Source organism: Mytilus edulis, chromosome 3 (assembly GCF_963676685.1).
Source record: "Mytilus edulis chromosome 3, xbMytEdul2.2, whole genome shotgun sequence".
In the NCBI taxonomy this organism is placed as follows: Eukaryota; Metazoa; Mollusca; class Bivalvia; order Mytilida; family Mytilidae; genus Mytilus; species Mytilus edulis.
In genome coordinates this window covers 49,278,821-49,298,599 of record NC_092346.1, presented here as the reverse complement: position 1 = coordinate 49,298,599, position 19,779 = coordinate 49,278,821, and the positions used below count along the sequence as shown (strand labels likewise).

The following is a 19,779-nucleotide window of genomic DNA, read 5'->3' as shown; positions in this document are numbered from 1 at the left end:
TCTTCATTCAACTTCGGATCGTAAATGATGAGTCTTTTTGTAAACGAAACGCGCTTCTGGTATACAACATTATTAGCCTGTTATCTTCAATAAGCCCTTTTGTTAACAATGAGAAAGATGAAACCAGCCAATAGAAATGTTCCATTTTTCAAATAATTAGTTGCTGTTGTGTAGCAGGATCTGCTTAACCTTCCAGAGCACCTTAAGGGATATAACTCAGCTAAACGTTTTAATTACGTTATGTTGTAAAGGGAATATTAAGCTTCTCAATGATCAAAATTGGAGTTTGTCAAATTGCTATATAACCAGTGTAATTTTTCTGACAAAACGGTTGGTTCAAATTATTTGAAATTTAAATATTTTTGTCAAAGGGACAAAGTATATACTTTGTCAAAATTTTATGAAATTTAAAGGAGCCAAATTAATTTTAGTGAAAGTGTTGGGTACCACCTTAAACCATTCCCCGTTTTAGGTGAGCTTCGTGCTACTCAGTCTTTGTTTTGTGTTGTTTTTTGTACTGTTGTTTGTCTCTTTGTCTGTTTCTTTTGAAATATGACCTAGAATGTTCCTTTGCCTCTCTTTTAACAAAATCTTGATTAGAATGTAGTACATTTTATCTTACAGCAGAAAACATTTTCAGTACTTAGTAATTAAAAGAAAAGTTAACGTCAAACTTGCTGATGCCTGAAGCCCCAGTCCCACTAGACCACGATCGCACCACGCTCACCGCGATCTAAATTAAATTCAGATCGTGGTGAGGTCGCGGTATGAGCGGCATGAAAATGTAAATTTTCGTTGCTTTCACGATGCTACTACGTCCTCATTACGCTTCTACAACGAACACGTTCTCACCGCGCTTATTCTGCGACCTTACTACGCTTATCAAGATCTTTCTACGCTCATCACATTCTCACTACGACCATACCACGAGTTATCCGATTGCAACACGATCTAACCACGCTTCTACTGCGATTATAGCACGTGTTTACCACGATTACACTACGTTCAAACCGCGATCTTACTGCGCTCTCAGCAATAACGTCAACATCGTGTTCCATATCAATACAGTATCATTCCTTCAGTTCTATTTCTGATTAATACGTAGATTTCTCGAAAAAAAAAATACAGTCATGCCGCCAAAATCTACTAGAACACGTGGGCGTGGTGTTAGGGTAGATGTACATGTAGAGGCAAATGGAGCTCTGATAGTAACGAATCTTGATCAAGTAGAAATGTCGGACCGACCAATCCGACCTAAATTACAACCTATTGCTGGTCCATAAAGCTGAAATGACGATATTTTAGTGAACGATAGCAGATATGAAACAGATGTGTCAATAGATATAGGAAGATGTGGTATGAGTGCCATTGAGACAACTCTAAATCCAAGAAACAATTTTTAAAAGTAACCATTATGGGCCAAGATACGGCCTTCAACACGGAGCCTTGGCTTACACCGAACAGCAAGATATAAAAGGCCCCACAAATTATTAGTGTAAAACCATTCAAACGGGAAAACCAACGGTCTAATCTATACGAAATGAACGTAGTCAGGTCGTAAGAAGAGCGTGATGAGGACGGCAAGGGCGTGCTTGAATCGTACTATGGTCGTGAACAGCGCGGTATAGTCGTAGTGGAAGCGTAGTTTGGTCGCGGTGAGAACGTGATGGTCGTAATAACGTCGCAATGAGATCGTAGCGCAGTTTCTCCGAATAGAATCACGCTTTCGCTACGCTCTCACTACGATGGTACAACGACCTTTGCGATCTTACTACGATCTTAGTGCGCTCTCACTACGCTTCTACTACGACCTGTTTTCGCCACGACCGCACCACGATTGTTTTGAACATGTTCAAAGTTTGCCACGCTCATCACGATCTTGAAGACCTCACCACGACCGTGATACGACCTTACTGCGATCTACACGATCGTACTACGATCATTAAAATTTGCATTTTTTTCACAGATCGTAGTGCGATCGTGGCCTAGTGGGACTGGGGTATTATATTCTAGATAATCTGTTAATCGATGCTACAGTTTTGAATACATGACAACTTCGGGTTTATCATAGTTGAACATAGGTATAGCTGAAATTTCTTTAAAAGCACAATATTGATTTTCGTTAAATAGATATAAACAGACGACAATCAGTGAACATCAGATTCCTGACTTAGGACAGGTGCAAACAATTGCAGCTGGATTAAACGTTTAAATGGTACCAAACAGTCTCCTTTTCTGAAACAGTAGTATAACATCATAAAGTATTCAGCTTTAATGTATTTTAAAGAAACATTAGCTGATATTTAATGACAATAAGTATATATGCAAGGCTCTTCCGATCTAACGACAAACAATTTATAAAAAGATGTATGCAATAGCAGTCGTAACTTGTAACAGTGTAACAGCTGAGGCACACGAGTTCATGACAACCTTTCATGATTCATCAGTGTTTTAAGTCTTTATTGCAATGTGCTACAGATTCATTTCACATATCTGTTTTTACTGAAAATGTTCAGACATGTCTCTGGGGGTTCTTCGTGGCTTTTTTGTGTTCATCTCTTGTGCAACAATATTGCAGCTACGTTGTTTGTGTGTTACGGCCCTCTTCACATGGTACATTCTTTTGACATCTTTTAAGTAATGGTCCACATAAAAATAACACACCGGAGAGCAAGGCAACCACACCTATCAAGTGATAAGATGCTATGAAATTACCGTTGATATCACGAAGTATACCTAAAAATAAAGTAATAATATGATTCATTGAAGTCCTTAGGGAGAAGGTTTGGATCCATTAAAACGTTTAATCCCGCTGCAAATGTTTGCACCTGTCCTAATTCAGGAATCTGATGTACGGTAGTTGTCGTTTGTTTATGTAATTTATACGTGTTTCTCGTTTCTCATTTTTTTTAAATTTTATATTGATTAGACCGTTGGTTTTCCCGTTTGAATGGTTTTACACTAGTAATTTTGGGGTCCCTTTATAACTTGTTGTTTTGTGTGAGCCAAGGCTCCGTGTTGAAGACCGTACATTGACCTATAATGGTTTACTTTTTTTAAAAATTGTTATTTAGATTGAGAGTTGTCTCATTGGCACTCACACCACAACTTCCTATATCTACTTATAAAAAAAAGTGAAAAAAGAAAGCACATTCATAATTATCGATACCGTAATACCTTAAATGTTTTAAAAGACTTTTTTATATAATGAATGTGCATCTCGACTAAGAAGTTTTTAACAACTTCCTCTTTAAGACATGTAGAAATGGATTAAGTACATGTAATTTTAATTCCAAAACCCTTTCTACGGTGAATGGGTACATGTACATCAGAAATGTCCAATCAAGTGGTATTTGGGCTTATTATTTAAAAGTGGTTTATGTTGACATAATGAATTGTTTTCCGTACTTTTTCGCTTTTTAGACAAAGAGCAAGTTTATGTTAAAGCTTTTAAAAAATCCTGTAGATAGCATTATGATTTTCGCTTTCGTATCAATGAGCTAAAAATAACAAGGCAAAATCTTACCAAATGCTAGAGGTCCAGCAACATAAATTGGTAACTGAGATACAGTTGTGATCGCCAAAGCAGTTGGATACAATGCTATTCCGCTGATATCCACCATTATTGAATGTCGCAGAGGTAAAAACATTCCACTAAATAGACCAATCAAAACACAGAATACGACAAGTCCCGAAAATGACGTCATAAACTGATTACAATTATAAGTAACACCACATATTAGTTGTGAGACAACGAGAATTTGATAACTTTGAACGTGTGACCTGTCCGCTAAGATACCGCACAAGATTCTACCAATTAAATCCACTGCTCCAGTCAGTGAGACAAGGATGACCATTTTAGCTTCATTTATATTGTTTTGCTTGGCATGTAAAGGTAAGAATGACAAGAACGTTGACGCAACAATAGTTGATAAAGAGTTTGCTAATAAGAATATTAAGAACGTTGGTTTCTTTAATAAGTTGCACACTGGGTTAGTGACGGAATCATTTAGTTTTACAGAGCTCTCATTTTCGTTAATTCTGTATTCACTTTCAGCTAATATTGGATATACTATTAATGCACTACTGCTGAAATATTTGAACGAACTTAGAGGAAACTCCCGATAAAATGTTTTACCATTAAGATGTTCGTCAGAATTACTTTTATTTTCATCCATATTCGGTACTTTCACTTCAAGTTCTAATTCTAAATTAGTCGAAAGTTGAGGATGAGAACTAAATAAACCGATTCCATTATGATTAGATTTATGTATTCTTTCTGACATACTAGTATATCCATTTATAAAATGAAAATTATTTGTATGAATATCTCCATTTAATGTTTTAGTCGGTTTCATCTCCTGCACTGGATCTTTTTTGTTGATTAAAGGCGATCTATGGGCTTTCTCTGATTGCTCAACTTTGTTTGGAGTCCTAAGAAGAAATGCCATTGGTAAGTTATTGAGAAGAATTGCTCCTGTTACCAACAGCGCTCCTCTTAGACCGTATGTTTTTATTAGATACTGGTATAAAGGCGGACTAACTAATGCTCCTAAACTGCAACCTGATATTGCTATGCCATTTGCTGTCGCTCTTCGCTTGGTAAAATATGTACCCAAGGCATAAATTGATGGTGGAAATATACATGACATGCCCACACCTGAAAATGTATATATCAGATTAAAAAATTTGCTCATATTAGAACATCTTTTAGAACAAAATTTTCAATTATGCAAATCGCATCGTCATTTGACACATCTTAGAAAGACGCATCTAAGACAAGTGCATCTGTAGGATTTGGCATATTTGTCGAGATATATTTATTGATGTGTTTACCGGGGGCAGTCAACTCACAAACTGAATAAATGTCCGAAGGACGATACAATTTGAACGTTTCATGAATATAATTGTTATACCTTTGTATTTAGCCGACAAGTATCTATACAGTATTTATACGTTCCAGCACACACGTTAACAAGAAGATGAGTAACTACATGTATTTCCAGACATATTTTTGCGACTCACAGCCAGTCTTTCTTAGTTTTTGATTTCGTAAGAAGTGTTTTAATGGGAGAAGTAGCAAATTATCCAAATATTTTGTTGAACGTCAATGGTTAGCCCGACCAATTCAACAACCGCATACATTCTGGAGGCGTTAACGATGTAATGAAACGAACCAATATCACGGCCGTGTTCTTTTCGGCATTTTATGTTCATGATTAATACAAATTACCATGCAGTACTCATGCGATGTCGGTAACTAGCCATGAAGACATAAAGCCCCGAAACGGCCAGTGTTGTTTTTGTTTTATATCTTTCTTTTGTATGATGTTCTTTAAACTAAGAATGCACGTTTTAGATATATCTGAACAAACTGGAGACTATAAAACAGTACCAGTAAAATACATCATTATCTTTGAACAAAGGTCAACCAGCATGTTTATGATCGGATAATACGTTTTTAAATGTAGCGTCATTACAGCTCCCTCCCATTTGTGTCAGATGTGCAAGGTACACTTGATTTAGAATACGTTTCTATGGTAAGAATGTTTCTGATCACTTTCTGCGGGAGTATTGCAGTAGCAGAGTCGTTTATAATTTAAACCATAAATAACTTACTTCTAAAACTGTTCATATCCAAAAACGATTTCATTTCCAAGTAATATATTCCGACATTCTTTTCATGAACTAGAATGTTCATTGTAATACGAAATTTGAGAAAAAATACGTCAACTAACGGTTACTAAAACAGATTTTTTTTATTAATTTCCACACCAAACCATCGAAACTGAAAAATAATTGTACCACGCGGTCAATCAACTTATATCAAACTAGAAAGTATTTATTGCTTTGACATACCCACCAACTAAAATGCTTATTGAAAAGAGTAGGAAATAAATGTTCGGTGCAAGACAACTAAGACTATATCCGGCTGCTATCAAAACACTTCCAATGATCATAACACCTCTTGGCTGGATAGCTTTTATCAGATACATCATGACTGGTAACGCTGAAATTATAAATTGGTATATGTTTTAAGGAAACATTGGGTATATGTCGTAGAATCAGGTAAGATGTTTGAAAAAAATATTAATCAACGACGAACGCCAGTATCAAACAGTTTGATATAGCATGTTTTTTTTTCTCTCTCTCTCTCTCTCTCTCTAATAGCTCGTACTAACTGAAGTGCCAAAATGTATTACCTGTTTTAAATAAAACCCAGAATACTTTAACAGGACAAACAATAACAAATAAGCAAAAACGATATATAGTTACTGTTAGTGCCATGTAATATTCAATTATAACTCTTAAATGATTCAATGATATGTCATTCAAGGGAAAACAATGAATGCAAATACGATTAATGGAACAAATCTGGTAATCTATGACACACGCATTTCAAAACGTCGAACAATTGTAAAAAAAACTAATAACAGCTGAATAAATATCAGAACCCCTTATTATCTATTATTTTATCAAATATAAATTTAACCACATGCACTTTTAGAGCTGCATGTGATTATAATATATGATTGTATTTATCTTGAACAATTTATCAGATGTTTTAAGAGTTTTTAATTTCAAGGTTGATATTTTTTTAATCTTTTATTGACGAAGGAAAGATTTCCAATAATATGTGAATATGAATTTGTTACTTTAATGTACTTTTACAAAATAACCAATGTTTGATTGGTTTTTTTAACGTTATTGTATTAGACTTATAAATCTTTGTAAGTATCTTCTCCATTTTTATTACAATCATTGATATAAAGTTGTTTGTAAATACTATGTTTTTTTGTGACGCAGGTGCCAGTACCCCGCTAGGGCTTGACCTGTGGTACAGGGGTAGTTTCACAGTAGGAGTTTAAGTCTAGTTCCGATGCACGTGGTAATGGACACTGGACTTACTTGATAGACAGTAAACGCCAAACATTATTCCTGTTATTAGACTGGTAAATGAGACACTTTCCTGAAATTCGTCGATAATTTCAACGTAAAAGAGTCCAAAAGATTTCAGAATGCTGTCTGTCAGAAACTGCAACACTGTACAGGCTGCAAATGAATGAAAACAACATGAGATTAGATAAAGGCAATAATAAACTTGAAATAATATAAGGATGAGGTTCTGTGATACAAGTTAATTTCGAATCACAACGTTCTATTAGAAAATTAACCATGGTAAACTTCTGAATCAATATTGTCGTCAAGAGCAAAATGTATGCTGAATCAAATTTTGATTTAATTAAATGTAAATATTTAGTTGTGGTATGAATGACAACGAGACACCTATATATCCACCAAACTTTAGGCAATCACCATACTTCTGACATTCATTAATATGTGAAACCCGTACCGTATACAGCTATAGTAGGCCCCGACATGCCAAAAATAAACAATTTAAGGTTTATGACCCCTTCTGTAGCCATTTTTGTACGAATTTTTCAAACTTCAATTGTATCAAACTACAGATATAACGAATAATAGAGATAGGCCATTTTGTAAATACACCAAGGGGAAACTTGCAAGCATTATTATTTACATGTAAACCAGGATTTTAAAAGAAAATCAACAGCTTTATATAAAGAGATTTTTGTTATAAAATTTGGAACATACATTACTCACTTGCTTTTCTATGATGTGCTAGTGTTTTACAAAAAATTTAAACCAACCTGTAAATTCAAAAAAGCCTCGTGCTGAGTCATTAAGTCGAGCGCACCCTAAAAGGTGTACATGATTTTGTCCATATTTTTATTTGTTTTAACCAATAACTACATTGGTAATAATAATAATACTTGTTTTAAGGAAATAAATCAATGCTACACTGTATGCAATAATCCTATATCTATCAGTCATCAAATTGCCAAATATGAGAGTGCAAGGATAAAGGCTGTGGATTTTCTGTAAAATTTCCATATGTTTAGCATTGAATCAACACAAGGGTACATAATCCTTAAACAAGAAAAATAACTCCTAGTAGCTGAGAGTTAGTTCAAAGTCAATTACAACTCCAAATAAACCATGTTCTCCCAGAATAAAAGTTCAATCAGTTCATATCAGGGACGTCATAAACAGTCTGAGCAAACATGGCATTATGCCATGCCACAATATAAGTTAACCTAATTTACAGGATGTACCATCATGAGTACGCATAACTGTATAATAGCAATATGCCTGTACCAAGTCAGGAATATGACAGTTGTTATCTATTCGTCTGATGAGTTTGAGCTTTTGATTTTTGACATAAATTTTAATTATGGACTTTCCTTTGAAATTCAATATTTTTGTGATTGAAATGTTTTAGCTATGTATGTTCAACCAAAACGTGCTGATAATTTAAACTATAATTAAAACTTACCAAATAAAACTATCCAAGCATAGCAGCCATCTGTTGTTTCTTTGTCTTTTAACATCTAGTACATTTATATCAATATTAACATTAACTAAATTAGCATTTCGATGTGAAAATATACGATTGTAAAATAAAATTAATGACATCTAAATGTGTTTGTCCTTTTGGGAGTTTTGTTTGGATTGGAGGTCGTCTACGTTATTCACAATTTCTACAAACTCTTGGATGATTTTAATCTTGAAAACGTTAAACACCTGTTTGTTTTTGAAGACCTTGTGTCGACAACGTGAAGGATTTTGTATTTTAATGTTGTTGGATTGCGGTCTTATTTAAATCTATCCCGGATCTTTATGTTCATATCGAAAACAGTGGCGGATCCAGCCATTTTAAACCCCCGGAACCCCCCCCCCCCCCCTTTTCCCCCCTGGATCCGCCCTCGAGGATCCGCCACTGGAAAAGTCACCATGTAACAACCAACAACGATAGCAATATTCTAATGCAATATACTGTGTAACACAATTTTTTTTTTTATTAAATTACATCAACAGTCAAGAATATAAAGTACTAAATGGTGGCCCCATTGCCGGCAATGCTATTTTTACAATTATCTTCTTAAAAGGCGTTTTTAATAAACTAATTATGGAAAAACTGCTGTTGTCTAATTAAAGCTCGATATCTATTTATGATTTTACCGCACTCAAATATATATGGTCCCATGGCTTTTCTTGGTGAATTTGAGGGTTTTCACGATACCGTAATTACGAATTCGCAGAAAAATTTCCCTAATTTTGATCAACATAAAACAAATATTTCCGGCCCTTCATCATATACATTAAAGGACAAATTTGTGCTTGCATGAAACTTCATTCATAATGCTTTCCAGTTGAAAAATATACTGAAATGCAGTGAAGTTTAGCATTTGATAATTCATTGATAACATTCTGGCGTATCATAAACAAACAACTTGTAACATCTCATTTCATTGGCCGAAAGATTCAAATACAACAACAATGTAGTCAGTGTGCACGTGAATTGACACAGGTGACCGACAATGGAATGTACTACGTTACTACGAACGTAAAAACAAGGATTTCATTTTGTATAGTTCACAAACCTTTTTTGTTAACTTCAAATAGTGGGGTCGAAATATTATACTGATATTTTGTACACAAAGTAGCTAAGCGTATCATAAACGGAGGAAATTGTCCCCCAAAATAGAAACAAAACAACTTTAATCGTATTATTTGTGCACCTAAATGAATTCAGTGAAGGCATGCTGTTGTAATAAATTGAAATGTTACATCGGCGAAGATTATTTCTTTTGCATGTGTTGAACAAAATAATGAATTATACTTGCGAGAAATGTCGTAGTTTATAAGTTTCTAGTTTGAATTGTTTTACATTGTCATATCGGGGCCTTTTATGGCTGACTTTGCGGTATGGGCTTTGCTCATTATTGAAAGCCGTACGGTGATCTATAGTTGTTAATTTCTGTGTCATTTTGGTCTCTTGTAGAGAGTTGTCTCATTGGTAATCATACCACATCTTCTTTTTTTTAAATATAAATGTACTGTTTTTGATTTTAAACGGATTAACATTTATCTTTTAATTTTATACTGTGTCATTTTGGTCTCTTTTGGAGAGTTGTCTCATTGGCAATCATACAACATCTTCTTTTGTATATGTATTTATAGTATACAAGCTAGGTATTATCCCGCAGTTAAGATTTGTCACTTTTTAAGAACACATCCGTAAAAAACGGACGCCACCGGACAGAAGGGATCAGAAGGGCAAACACCACATCTTTTTTAAATATAAATGTACTGTTTTCGATTTTAAATGGATGAACATTTAATTTTTAATTTTATACTGTAAGAATAGAGCTGCATAACATTGTTGAACTATTCGCTAAAGTACATGTAGTATGTATTCGTATTTAACATGAAATACAAAACGAAACATGTATGATAAAATGATAAACAAATATCAAGAAATTAAGGATAACTAAATGCATGTACAAGAAGAAACTCACCTTTTTATCAAAACATTTCATGAATAAACACTTTTTTTAAAAACTGATTGTTTCTATTTACATGTACATATTTACAATATACAATTTACGTTCGTTTTTCATCCGAGAATAGTAAAACCTCATGAAGTATGTCGCTGGAGTTTATTAACTACATTTAATTCCCATGTGCCATGATTTGCCATCTCTGTTTTTTTTAACAAAGCATGGTTGGTTACATGTTATGAATTTACTTACAATTTGGGGATTTTTTTTCTCTAAAGTAAACAGAATCAGAAAAAAAATCACCATCCTATGTCGAAAACCTAAAACTTGTCAAAGAATATGAAAAGTGTTTGTAGAAAAGTACGGTTTCATTTTTCAAGTACAACGCTAATTCATCGAGTCCATTGGGTGAAAAGAAGGCAGGATGAGGATGAGCAACTTGGGGGGGGGGGGGGGGGGGGGGGGTAGAGGGAGTCAATGAAAAAAATATAAATTGAGTTTTTTTTTAATTTTTCATTTAACTTTTGATGTCGTCCCTTGATCCAGAGGGCAAATTTGAATTAAATATTTCGATGTGAAAACTGTTAAGATTTTAAAGTTTAAAATTTTACTATCAATTGCAGAAAATTATAAAACCAAGGAATTTCACATGCACATTTATAAAAGCTAGAATTGTGACTGCATAATCTAGAACACAATCATGTACGCAAATACGACAGTGGAAGCTTTAAACGACCTTGACCAGCTACGTGAATATTAATCAGTCCATTCAACGTTATAGTACGCATTTTCTATTTTCGCAGGTGTGAGGTCGAAGGTTTGAATTGACCAATGAAAACGATCGTTCCTTAAAGAGTTAATCTAATAAAGTTTGTTTGACTGATTACATCGCAATACCTTTCGCTAAGCTTTACCGCATATGAGTATATATAAATGATATAACAACCAATCACAGAGAGCCATCTATTTTTATATCTATGTCATGTTCCTTCATAAAATGGCTGCGCCCATGTAATTTTAGTTGGTACATTGTAACCTCATCGACTGAAGCGATTGTAAGGTTGCAAGAAACGATAGATGGGAAAACATTGCAATTACAAATAATATTTTATAGGAACCGATGTTTAGCTTCTTGGTGTCTCAAACAAAAATGTCGCCTTGATTATTCCCGAAATACTTGCCACTGTATGTTAATCAACATACATGTATATTTATATATAAACGTCCACGTATGTAATTATTTATTCAAACACATATTGTATAATAATCGTTATAAATAGATATAACACATTTAACAACAACAACCAGATGTTACAATAATACTAATAGTACATGGTTGCGGCAATTTCTCACATGTATATGAATAAAAGAAATAGCGTAAAGGTTAATGAGATTAAACCAATAAAAAATAAAACAAGAGCGCACCCCGAAGGTACACCTATTTTATAGCAAAGCTGCAAATAACTTGACCAAACTAAAAACAAACAATGAAATTGAAAAAATGAATAACCAATAACAAGAAACTGACATAGTTCCAGAAGTAGGTCAGAAACACAAACTGCTAGTAAAACATGTGAGGGGGGAAAGGGGTTGAACTTCCCAATTAATGAGCGATAGTGATGAGCCACTAGAATAGGCATGTTTTTCATGGTGTATATTATACACAATGTTGCAAAATTGGGAGGGAATGTATTGAAGGGATCATCATTTATTTTCTTTACTAAAGATAATCAGATGTAGATATATTGATACAATTTCAAGAAAGCATCGATCATTAAATCTAGTATTTGTCAATTTGACCTGTAAGCACACCGGCTGTTGGTAGAGTTCTTGTTACTCGGTCTTTGGTTGTTTCTATAATGTTGTTTGTCTATTTTTTTCTTTTTTGTCATGGCATTGTCTGTTTGTTAAGAATACTAGTAATGAGTTTGTCAAATTAGACAAAATTAGACCAAAAAAAAAAAAAAACAACATCCGTTTAAATTCAGGTCGGGTCAATCACCACTTGAACAATGACATCTACCCGCACACCCTGAAGTTCGTATTAATTTACATTGTATACAACTTGTACTTTTCATATTATATTTTCAGTTGAAAGTACAATTTCTTGTTTTACCATTTAATAATAAACAAATCATTAAAAATTCAAACAGATATTGTTAATTCAAATTCAGAAAAAATATAAACTTGTGTATTGAACAAATCGATATTCAAAAACATTACATGCCTGATAATTTGATCGATAGAAAAGCTGTAACAGTCAAATCATTGGGAAAAAAGTAATACCGAAATATTATTCTTTTTCAGTTTATTCTTACCTTTCAATATTATTCAGTTGATGTACACGTTCCTGTGTCTTATCTGTGTACTGTCATGTGCAACCTGTTGTTAATATATCAATATAACAAAGATATACATCTCATCTAGTACATCGCTAGATCGGACGCTAAAAGCTAAACTATCCATTGTATCAAATTGTATATTATTAGTTTCGAGTCTTTCTCTATGATTTAAATTGAGTTTGTCAACTATGATATGCAAGAAAACACAAGGAAGGTAATAGCAAGCTTGGTTCTCTGTTTAAGTCAGTATATTGAATAAACACCATGTGTGATATTGATAAATGTTGATAGAAAAATATAAACTAGTAAGTAAGAGCAATAAAACGTGGCAATTAAAGTAAGGAAAACAGATAGAACATAGTTTCTTTGGGGTAGTATATATAAGTTGTGTACAAGATCTAATGTTGTGCAAATAATAATTTGTACAGAATTTGTGTACAAGTTATAATTGTTTTATGAACCGCTTAAAGCAAATGGATGATGCAAGCGCACAGTCTTTTGTTTCGCATATTTCTGTCATATTTTCACTACTACATAATATGATACAGTCTAATACTGAGCTTTGATGCAAGAAACATCACAAGAACACAAAAAGACTTTTTATGGATATGATTTTGGTAGAAGGAGAACAATAAAAATAGAATTTAAACCATTCAGGTGCCATCATTTCTGTTTTTAAGACAATGAGAATAGGACTAAATGTTAGGTTGAAGTATATAAATTTGAATTAAATTAAAAGACATTAAACTGACAAACTTACATCTTGTATACAACATATATACTACTCCGTATGCAGCGTCTGTTTACTTGTCTACTGTGTTAGAACACCCAGAATAAAATCTAGAAGCATTAAGGCTTAATTTTGTTTTTCTATAGAACCGTAAATTTGATATCATACAACGAATACAACACCGATACCAATTTCTGTTATTTATCATAAATTTGTTTTAAGAAGGCATATTAAAAATGATTTACTGTTTAAACTTAATAATCCAAAAATATCCAATGCATTTAAAATACAGTTGAATAAAAATGCTGTAGAATCAAATAAAAAGTGTTCTAAGGTATATTAATAGTAAAAAGGCTGTCCCCTTCTCTCGCCACAACTCAAAATGTTTTATTTACGGCAGATCAAAGACTAGTATAGTTTATAAGATTGAAATTTGTGATGCCCATGTAATAAACGGAGTTGTTGAAGCACGAACTATAATATAAGCTTAAATCGATCCATTATTCGTTCCTAAATACTTTATAATTCTGACTACTTCCATATATTGGACAGAAATAGCTTAAGCATTAATTTTCGTAATAAAAAATGATGCCTGTTAAAACCCGCTGCATTTGTTTGCTCATTCCAAGTCCTGAACTGTTTTTCAGTGGTTGTCGTTTGTTGATGTGGTTCAAAAGTGTTTATCGTATCTCGTATTTTTATATAAAGATTAGACCGTTCGTTTCCCTGTTAAAATTGTTTTACACTAGTAGTGTTTGGCCTTTAAGGATGTACTTAGGTGAGGTTAGGTGAAAATTAATAAATCAAGAAGTTAAAATTGATACTATAAGTTGGTAGAGCATCAATTAAGGATACAAATAAGCTAAAAATATTGATAGGTCATGGGCCTCCTTTTCGAGATATTTGAGATTTAAATTATGGCGGGAAAAAGCTGACTCGGACTTTTACCTTATATTTGCATAGGCATTATTGGGTCTCAAAACAAAAGACAAAAAATTAAGAATCTTCTAAAATTTTGGTAAATGACCTTTCATGAGCTATTAAGTCTTATATGAAAAAATAAATGGGTGTTATGGGGCAAAATATTTGACATTGTATTGTATGGAAAAACACCAAGGTGTCCGAACATTTGACACAAGTTCCAAAACCTCACCCTTTAATAGCTTGCTGTTCGGTGTGAGACGAGGCGCCGAACTTTGATCTATAATTATTTACGTTTTACACAATGTGACTTGGAAGGAGAATTGTCTCATTGGTACTAGCTCATACCACATCTTTTTTATTTTGATAGATTTGAAATAATTTACATGCCGTTTTCCTGGTTCTATTGAAGTGTTTGAAATTATAAGTCCTTGAATTGAGCGGACATCTAGTTTGCATTCATTTTAAATGGAAGGAACATATGTAGTTCAATGAGATATTTTAGAATCTCTAAATGACCTGATTTGTAAAATTCCGAAATGTATTTTATCATCATTTATTTTGAGTTATTTAGATAATATTTGATAAACAGAAACAATAAACTAGTTATGCATAATTTAAGCGAGGAAATAAAACACAAAATGCCATCATATTTTCCTTGTAATATAAGACGAAAGCGATACCGGTTCGAGACTGAGGAGTTTCAAACCAAACGACAAGGATGTATAACAATTTGTTTCGAACTTCCATTTAATAAATTCGAAGTGGTTTTTTTTTATAGAAAGTTGGATTTTTGTGAAATGCATTAGATCTTGGTTATACCTAGACACTTGTTTTATACCAAATTGTCCTTGTAGCAAAAGTTGTATCGCTCCTCGTCTCGAATTTCATCAAAGTATACTAGTTTGTTACTTACGAAGTCCTGCATGATTTATCAATCATCCAATAAAATTATGAAAGACAAAGCCACTCGAAGAAGGCTACACAATTGTAATTTTAATATTTCATTAACTAGTTACAGAAATCATAAAATGATTAATAATCTTCCCCAAACTGCCTGGTCGAAAAGAAAGTTAACCTTTAAGGTATTTCAGTTGATGGGGTTATCTTCCTTTTCGTATAATTAATTTTAATTATTCAATATGATATACTATGAGCAAAGGCACAAGTTTTTAAAATATGGGTAGTTTTAGATATATGACTTTGCAATGTGAACAATATAAAAAAAATAAAAAAAATACTGACCTTAGAATCCATGGACCCCCTAAGCATCATTCTGATAGCAATTAAGCGATAAAACATACCTGGTTCGGTTTTTCTCAGAAGTTTTCCTACACCATCATCAAGCAGAATAGGATTTCTCGCAAACTGAAAATATGATTAAAATAATACGAAAAATATAACAAACTTGCCTTTTACTGGTTTAACATGTTTAAAACCAATAATCTTGTAACAAGGTAACAACACTTGCTTCACATCCACTTTTAAGAACGGGATGTTTTATTTTGTTATGACTAATATTGCCTAACATATATATACTGACCTTATGATATTGAATATTGATAAACGTTTACTAACCATACAATTTAAAAAAAATTGTTTGACTGTTAACACCCTTCCTCTACTTAAAATCAAACTCAAATATTATAGTCCAACATAGACGTATATTCAAAAATAGCAGAACACATATGACAAATAGGTTTATCAATATACAAAATAGGAAATATAAAAATAAATGAGGAATCAGAAACCTTGAATAATAATCATCGATCGTTTCCTTCCCCTGGTATCTCGATTGTTCTGAATGGTATGTTAAATCTGATCTTGATTTATATACTATCTGATGAGACAACCATCTTATCTTGATACTAGGTTCAAAAGAAAAGAAAAATCGCAACGAAAGATACACGTGCACATTGAAAGTTATAACCATCAATCAAAATACAAATTAATACATAAAATAAAAAACATAACACGGAGAACAACTGTAATCTCAGCTTTTCTTTGTAGTGTACAATAAGCTACATATATGAGCCTACGCACACATAACCACATTTTTCTGTTTAAGTTTCCAATAATCTCATAATGAATAATTCAAGTTTTAACTAAAGTTGTTTCGGTGTTTATTGTACAATAATGAAAATAAAACTCAATAAATTTCAGCGCTAGTGGCAATCTTGGTAGATTCAAGTAAACATCTTTCAACTTTTTCCCCTTAATTCTTAAAACGTCTTGGGCTATTGAAACGAGCAAAACTTATGGAAGTGTGCATAGTGTTTATTTATAATTTTAACATGTTGCAGTTCCAACCTTTTTAATTAGAAAGATGGCTAAATATAAGATGAGCGACTTCAAGTTCAAATCCTATTAAGAGAATATCATGCTCACTTTTAAAAAGAACACTTAGAAAGGCCTAGGATATGATTTATAATATAAATCTTCCTGCTGATTAAGTTGTGCATGTGTCTACTTCAACCTCAATCTACTGATATATTTATATTTTATCTGGTAGATGTATATATATATATATATATCTATATAATGTACAATCATGAATGAATTTACTTATTAATAAAGTCCTCATATTTATCGTTTGTATAATTATATCCTTTAATTTTAGCAAATCAACTAAACTAATTTTAGCTAAATCTTTGGGAATAAGAATTTTATTAATCTAATCAAGAACCCACAAAGGGCATCATTTTACAACACAATATGATTGGAATAAGCAAAACAGAAAACCAATACCATACTATAACATTATGGACAGGATCAGAGCCTAACACAACATGTGTTTTATATAACTATTATATTAAATCTTATAACAATAAAATATTATATTATTTCATATATTTTGTTTATATCTAGATCTTATTTCTAAACCTTTATCTAATGTAATTTCCTAGGCACATGAGAGTTGGTAAATGCTCATTTGTGAACAGCCAGAAATATTTCTTATCATTACGTAGTTCTTTAACTGTTAGATAAGAAGGAGGATTGAGCGCTCACAGTCATGTTTTACCCTGTCGCATTATATATGAGCCAGTCTCAAGCATGGAACATGTATATTATAAGTGTTTGATGTTGATTGCAACCTATCATATATGTTTTTCTGTAATTGTTTTTTCATAAATCAGGCCATTGTCCTTCATACATCACAAACAATGTCAAATTCAAGCACTCATTTCATCTTTTAAAGAAACTAGTAAGTGCCTGTTTTATATCTTAACCTGAGTTTAATGCATGATTTTTTTTTTGCCGTTGTAACTGAAAGCCAAATGTCAAAATGTCATGCATATTTAGGATAGGAACACATTTACTTAATATTGCACATAATATGTAAATGGTAGTTTTTGCTCAGCCCTCCCCTAACATGGGACAGTGGTGTGTAACAGTACAACAAACTATAAAAATCAGCTGTATGTTTTACAATATTAACTTGTTTATAGCGAAGAAATAACACATACATTGTACTATTATATTAATCAAGCCTACCTTCATCAGTTACAGCATAGATATGTAATACTAGTAGCAGATGCTGTTGTATACTATAGATGTAATATATTAATGATTTAACACGTTATGTACAGTACTTTAGTTGCTGTAGACTATTGACCTAATAACACATTTACGTATAGTATCTCAAGTTTATATATTTATAACCTTAAAAGATTCATTAATCATGTTTTGTGCGTGTCAATAATGTAGTTATGCACCCATACATTTATCTTTTCAGTTTTATATCTTTCTGTACTTTTCACGTTGTAAGCATTTCAAATCAATGTTATTATGCGCGATGATAAAAGTACAATTATATCGCATTTGTTGGGATAGCTTTGGCAATGAAGGGAATGTTTCAAGATCAATGACTTCATGCAGGGTCTCAATGTTCATTTAAATTACAATTACAATCATCCGGACTTCTCTGACCGCATTCCTTTATGGTTTTCGTCTAATTGGCTGTAGAGGATGTACAAACACGTATACAGATAAGATAAGATAAGATAAATTTTATTTTCCAAATTAGGTCCCCAGGGAGGCATATACACATAACATATATTAATTGATACAACATACAGTATTTTACATAACATTGTAAAACAAACTATTGAAATAAAGTCATACAGGTATTATTTGTTAAATAAAAAAAAGTATTCAAGAGTTACTACTCCAGAGATGTGGCAAACTTTTTTTTTTACATTGTGCACAGCTAAATTAAAACTGGTTAACGTTGAAATAATGATTTTCAATTTTTTTTTTAAATTAAGGGATTACAGGAATAGTTTTCAATAAGTTATGGAACGACCGTAGAATTTCATTAAAGGGAGAGAAAACAGGGGGTATGAATTTTGTTGTGGAGACAAGTGATATGTCGTTTTTCTTTTTTAAAGTATTCTCTTTTTGTCAACTAACAAAAGATACAATTTCTTTCATTTCTATTAGTACCAACATAGCGTCCAGTCTCAATACAGAGATTATGCAAAGACAAACGAATACTTGTTATACATTTACGAAAAAGTACAGGTTGGAATGCATTTCTGTAAATAAAATTGCAAAACTACATTTGTTACCACATACTTATATAATCTACACTTTGCAGAGGAATCTAATAAAAATTGTAACTCACTTGGTAAGCTTGAACAAACAAATGCTGTCTACATGGTCTAATCAAAGGTAAATATACAGTATACTTATCGTACTAACAATTAGGCTAAGCTGATATGTAAACACCAATTAATATAATGTTTATTGTTATCTAATAAATCAAAAGTATGTATTTCTGGTATCTTTGACGAAAAAGTTTTATACACACGCCACTATTCCTATTAATAAGTTAGTTTCATTCAACAATGAATATTTGACTAGATTGCATGCATGATACAATGTATCCTCACGAGACAATAATCTTTTTTTTCTCAATGAAACAATTTTTTCTGTCTACAAAGAAATAATATCAAAAATGTGGTATACACTGAAATCTACGTTTATTCTTGTATAACATTGTATGTTTTGTCGTATTCTATCTTGTTTTTGGGAAATCTTTTTATAAATTCAAATGTGACGTCACCTAGTTGATGGCTTTGGCTAAGTTTAAACTCGGCTGTTGATCCGTATTTATTCTGTAGTTAGTCACCACTTCGGTTTTATCATGACTGTGTATTTATTATATAGTCTTTTATAAAATTTACTGTTTGCAAAAGTATGAATTATTCCAAATAATAAGGATGTTCTTATCTCAGGCATAAAACCTTATCCGTATTGATCACAGCTTTTTGGAACTTTTTGTCTTCAGTGCTCTTCAACTTTGTACTTGTCTTTCGAACTTTTTTCATCTGAGCGTCACTGGTTAGTCTTGTGTTGACGAAACGCACGTCTGGCGTATTAAATTTTAAACCCGATACCTTTTGTTAGATAATATTCG

At 32.5% G+C, this 19,779-nt stretch overlaps 1 protein-coding gene across 3 annotated transcripts; it reads right to left on the bottom strand.

Annotated features, from left to right (window-relative positions):
* Nucleotides 1–2,249: 2,249 nt before the first annotated feature.
* On the bottom strand, nucleotides 2,250–17,950 carry LOC139514331 (monocarboxylate transporter 3-like). Of its 3 annotated transcripts, XM_071303425.1 has the most exons (9): nucleotides 17,853–17,950; nucleotides 15,662–15,725; nucleotides 13,467–13,546; nucleotides 12,683–12,746; nucleotides 8,357–8,411; nucleotides 6,910–7,053; nucleotides 5,864–6,010; nucleotides 3,527–4,660; nucleotides 2,250–2,736 (listed from the first exon to the last, which is right to left on the bottom strand). In XM_071303425.1, the coding sequence occupies exons 5-9, from the start codon at nucleotides 8,409–8,411 to the stop codon at nucleotides 2,579–2,581; spliced, it is 1,638 nt and encodes a 545-aa protein (XP_071159526.1). In that variant the 5' UTR covers nucleotides 12,683–12,746; nucleotides 13,467–13,546; nucleotides 15,662–15,725; nucleotides 17,853–17,950; the 3' UTR covers nucleotides 2,250–2,578. The 3 variants fall into 3 exon arrangements, with proteins under 3 accessions (XP_071159526.1, XP_071159525.1, XP_071159528.1); XM_071303424.1 differs by lacking the exon at nucleotides 13,467–13,546; XM_071303427.1 differs by lacking the exons at nucleotides 8,357–8,411; nucleotides 12,683–12,746; nucleotides 13,467–13,546; nucleotides 15,662–15,725; nucleotides 17,853–17,950 and adding an exon at nucleotides 7,624–7,740.
* Between the last annotated feature and the right edge of the window lie 1,829 nt (nucleotides 17,951–19,779).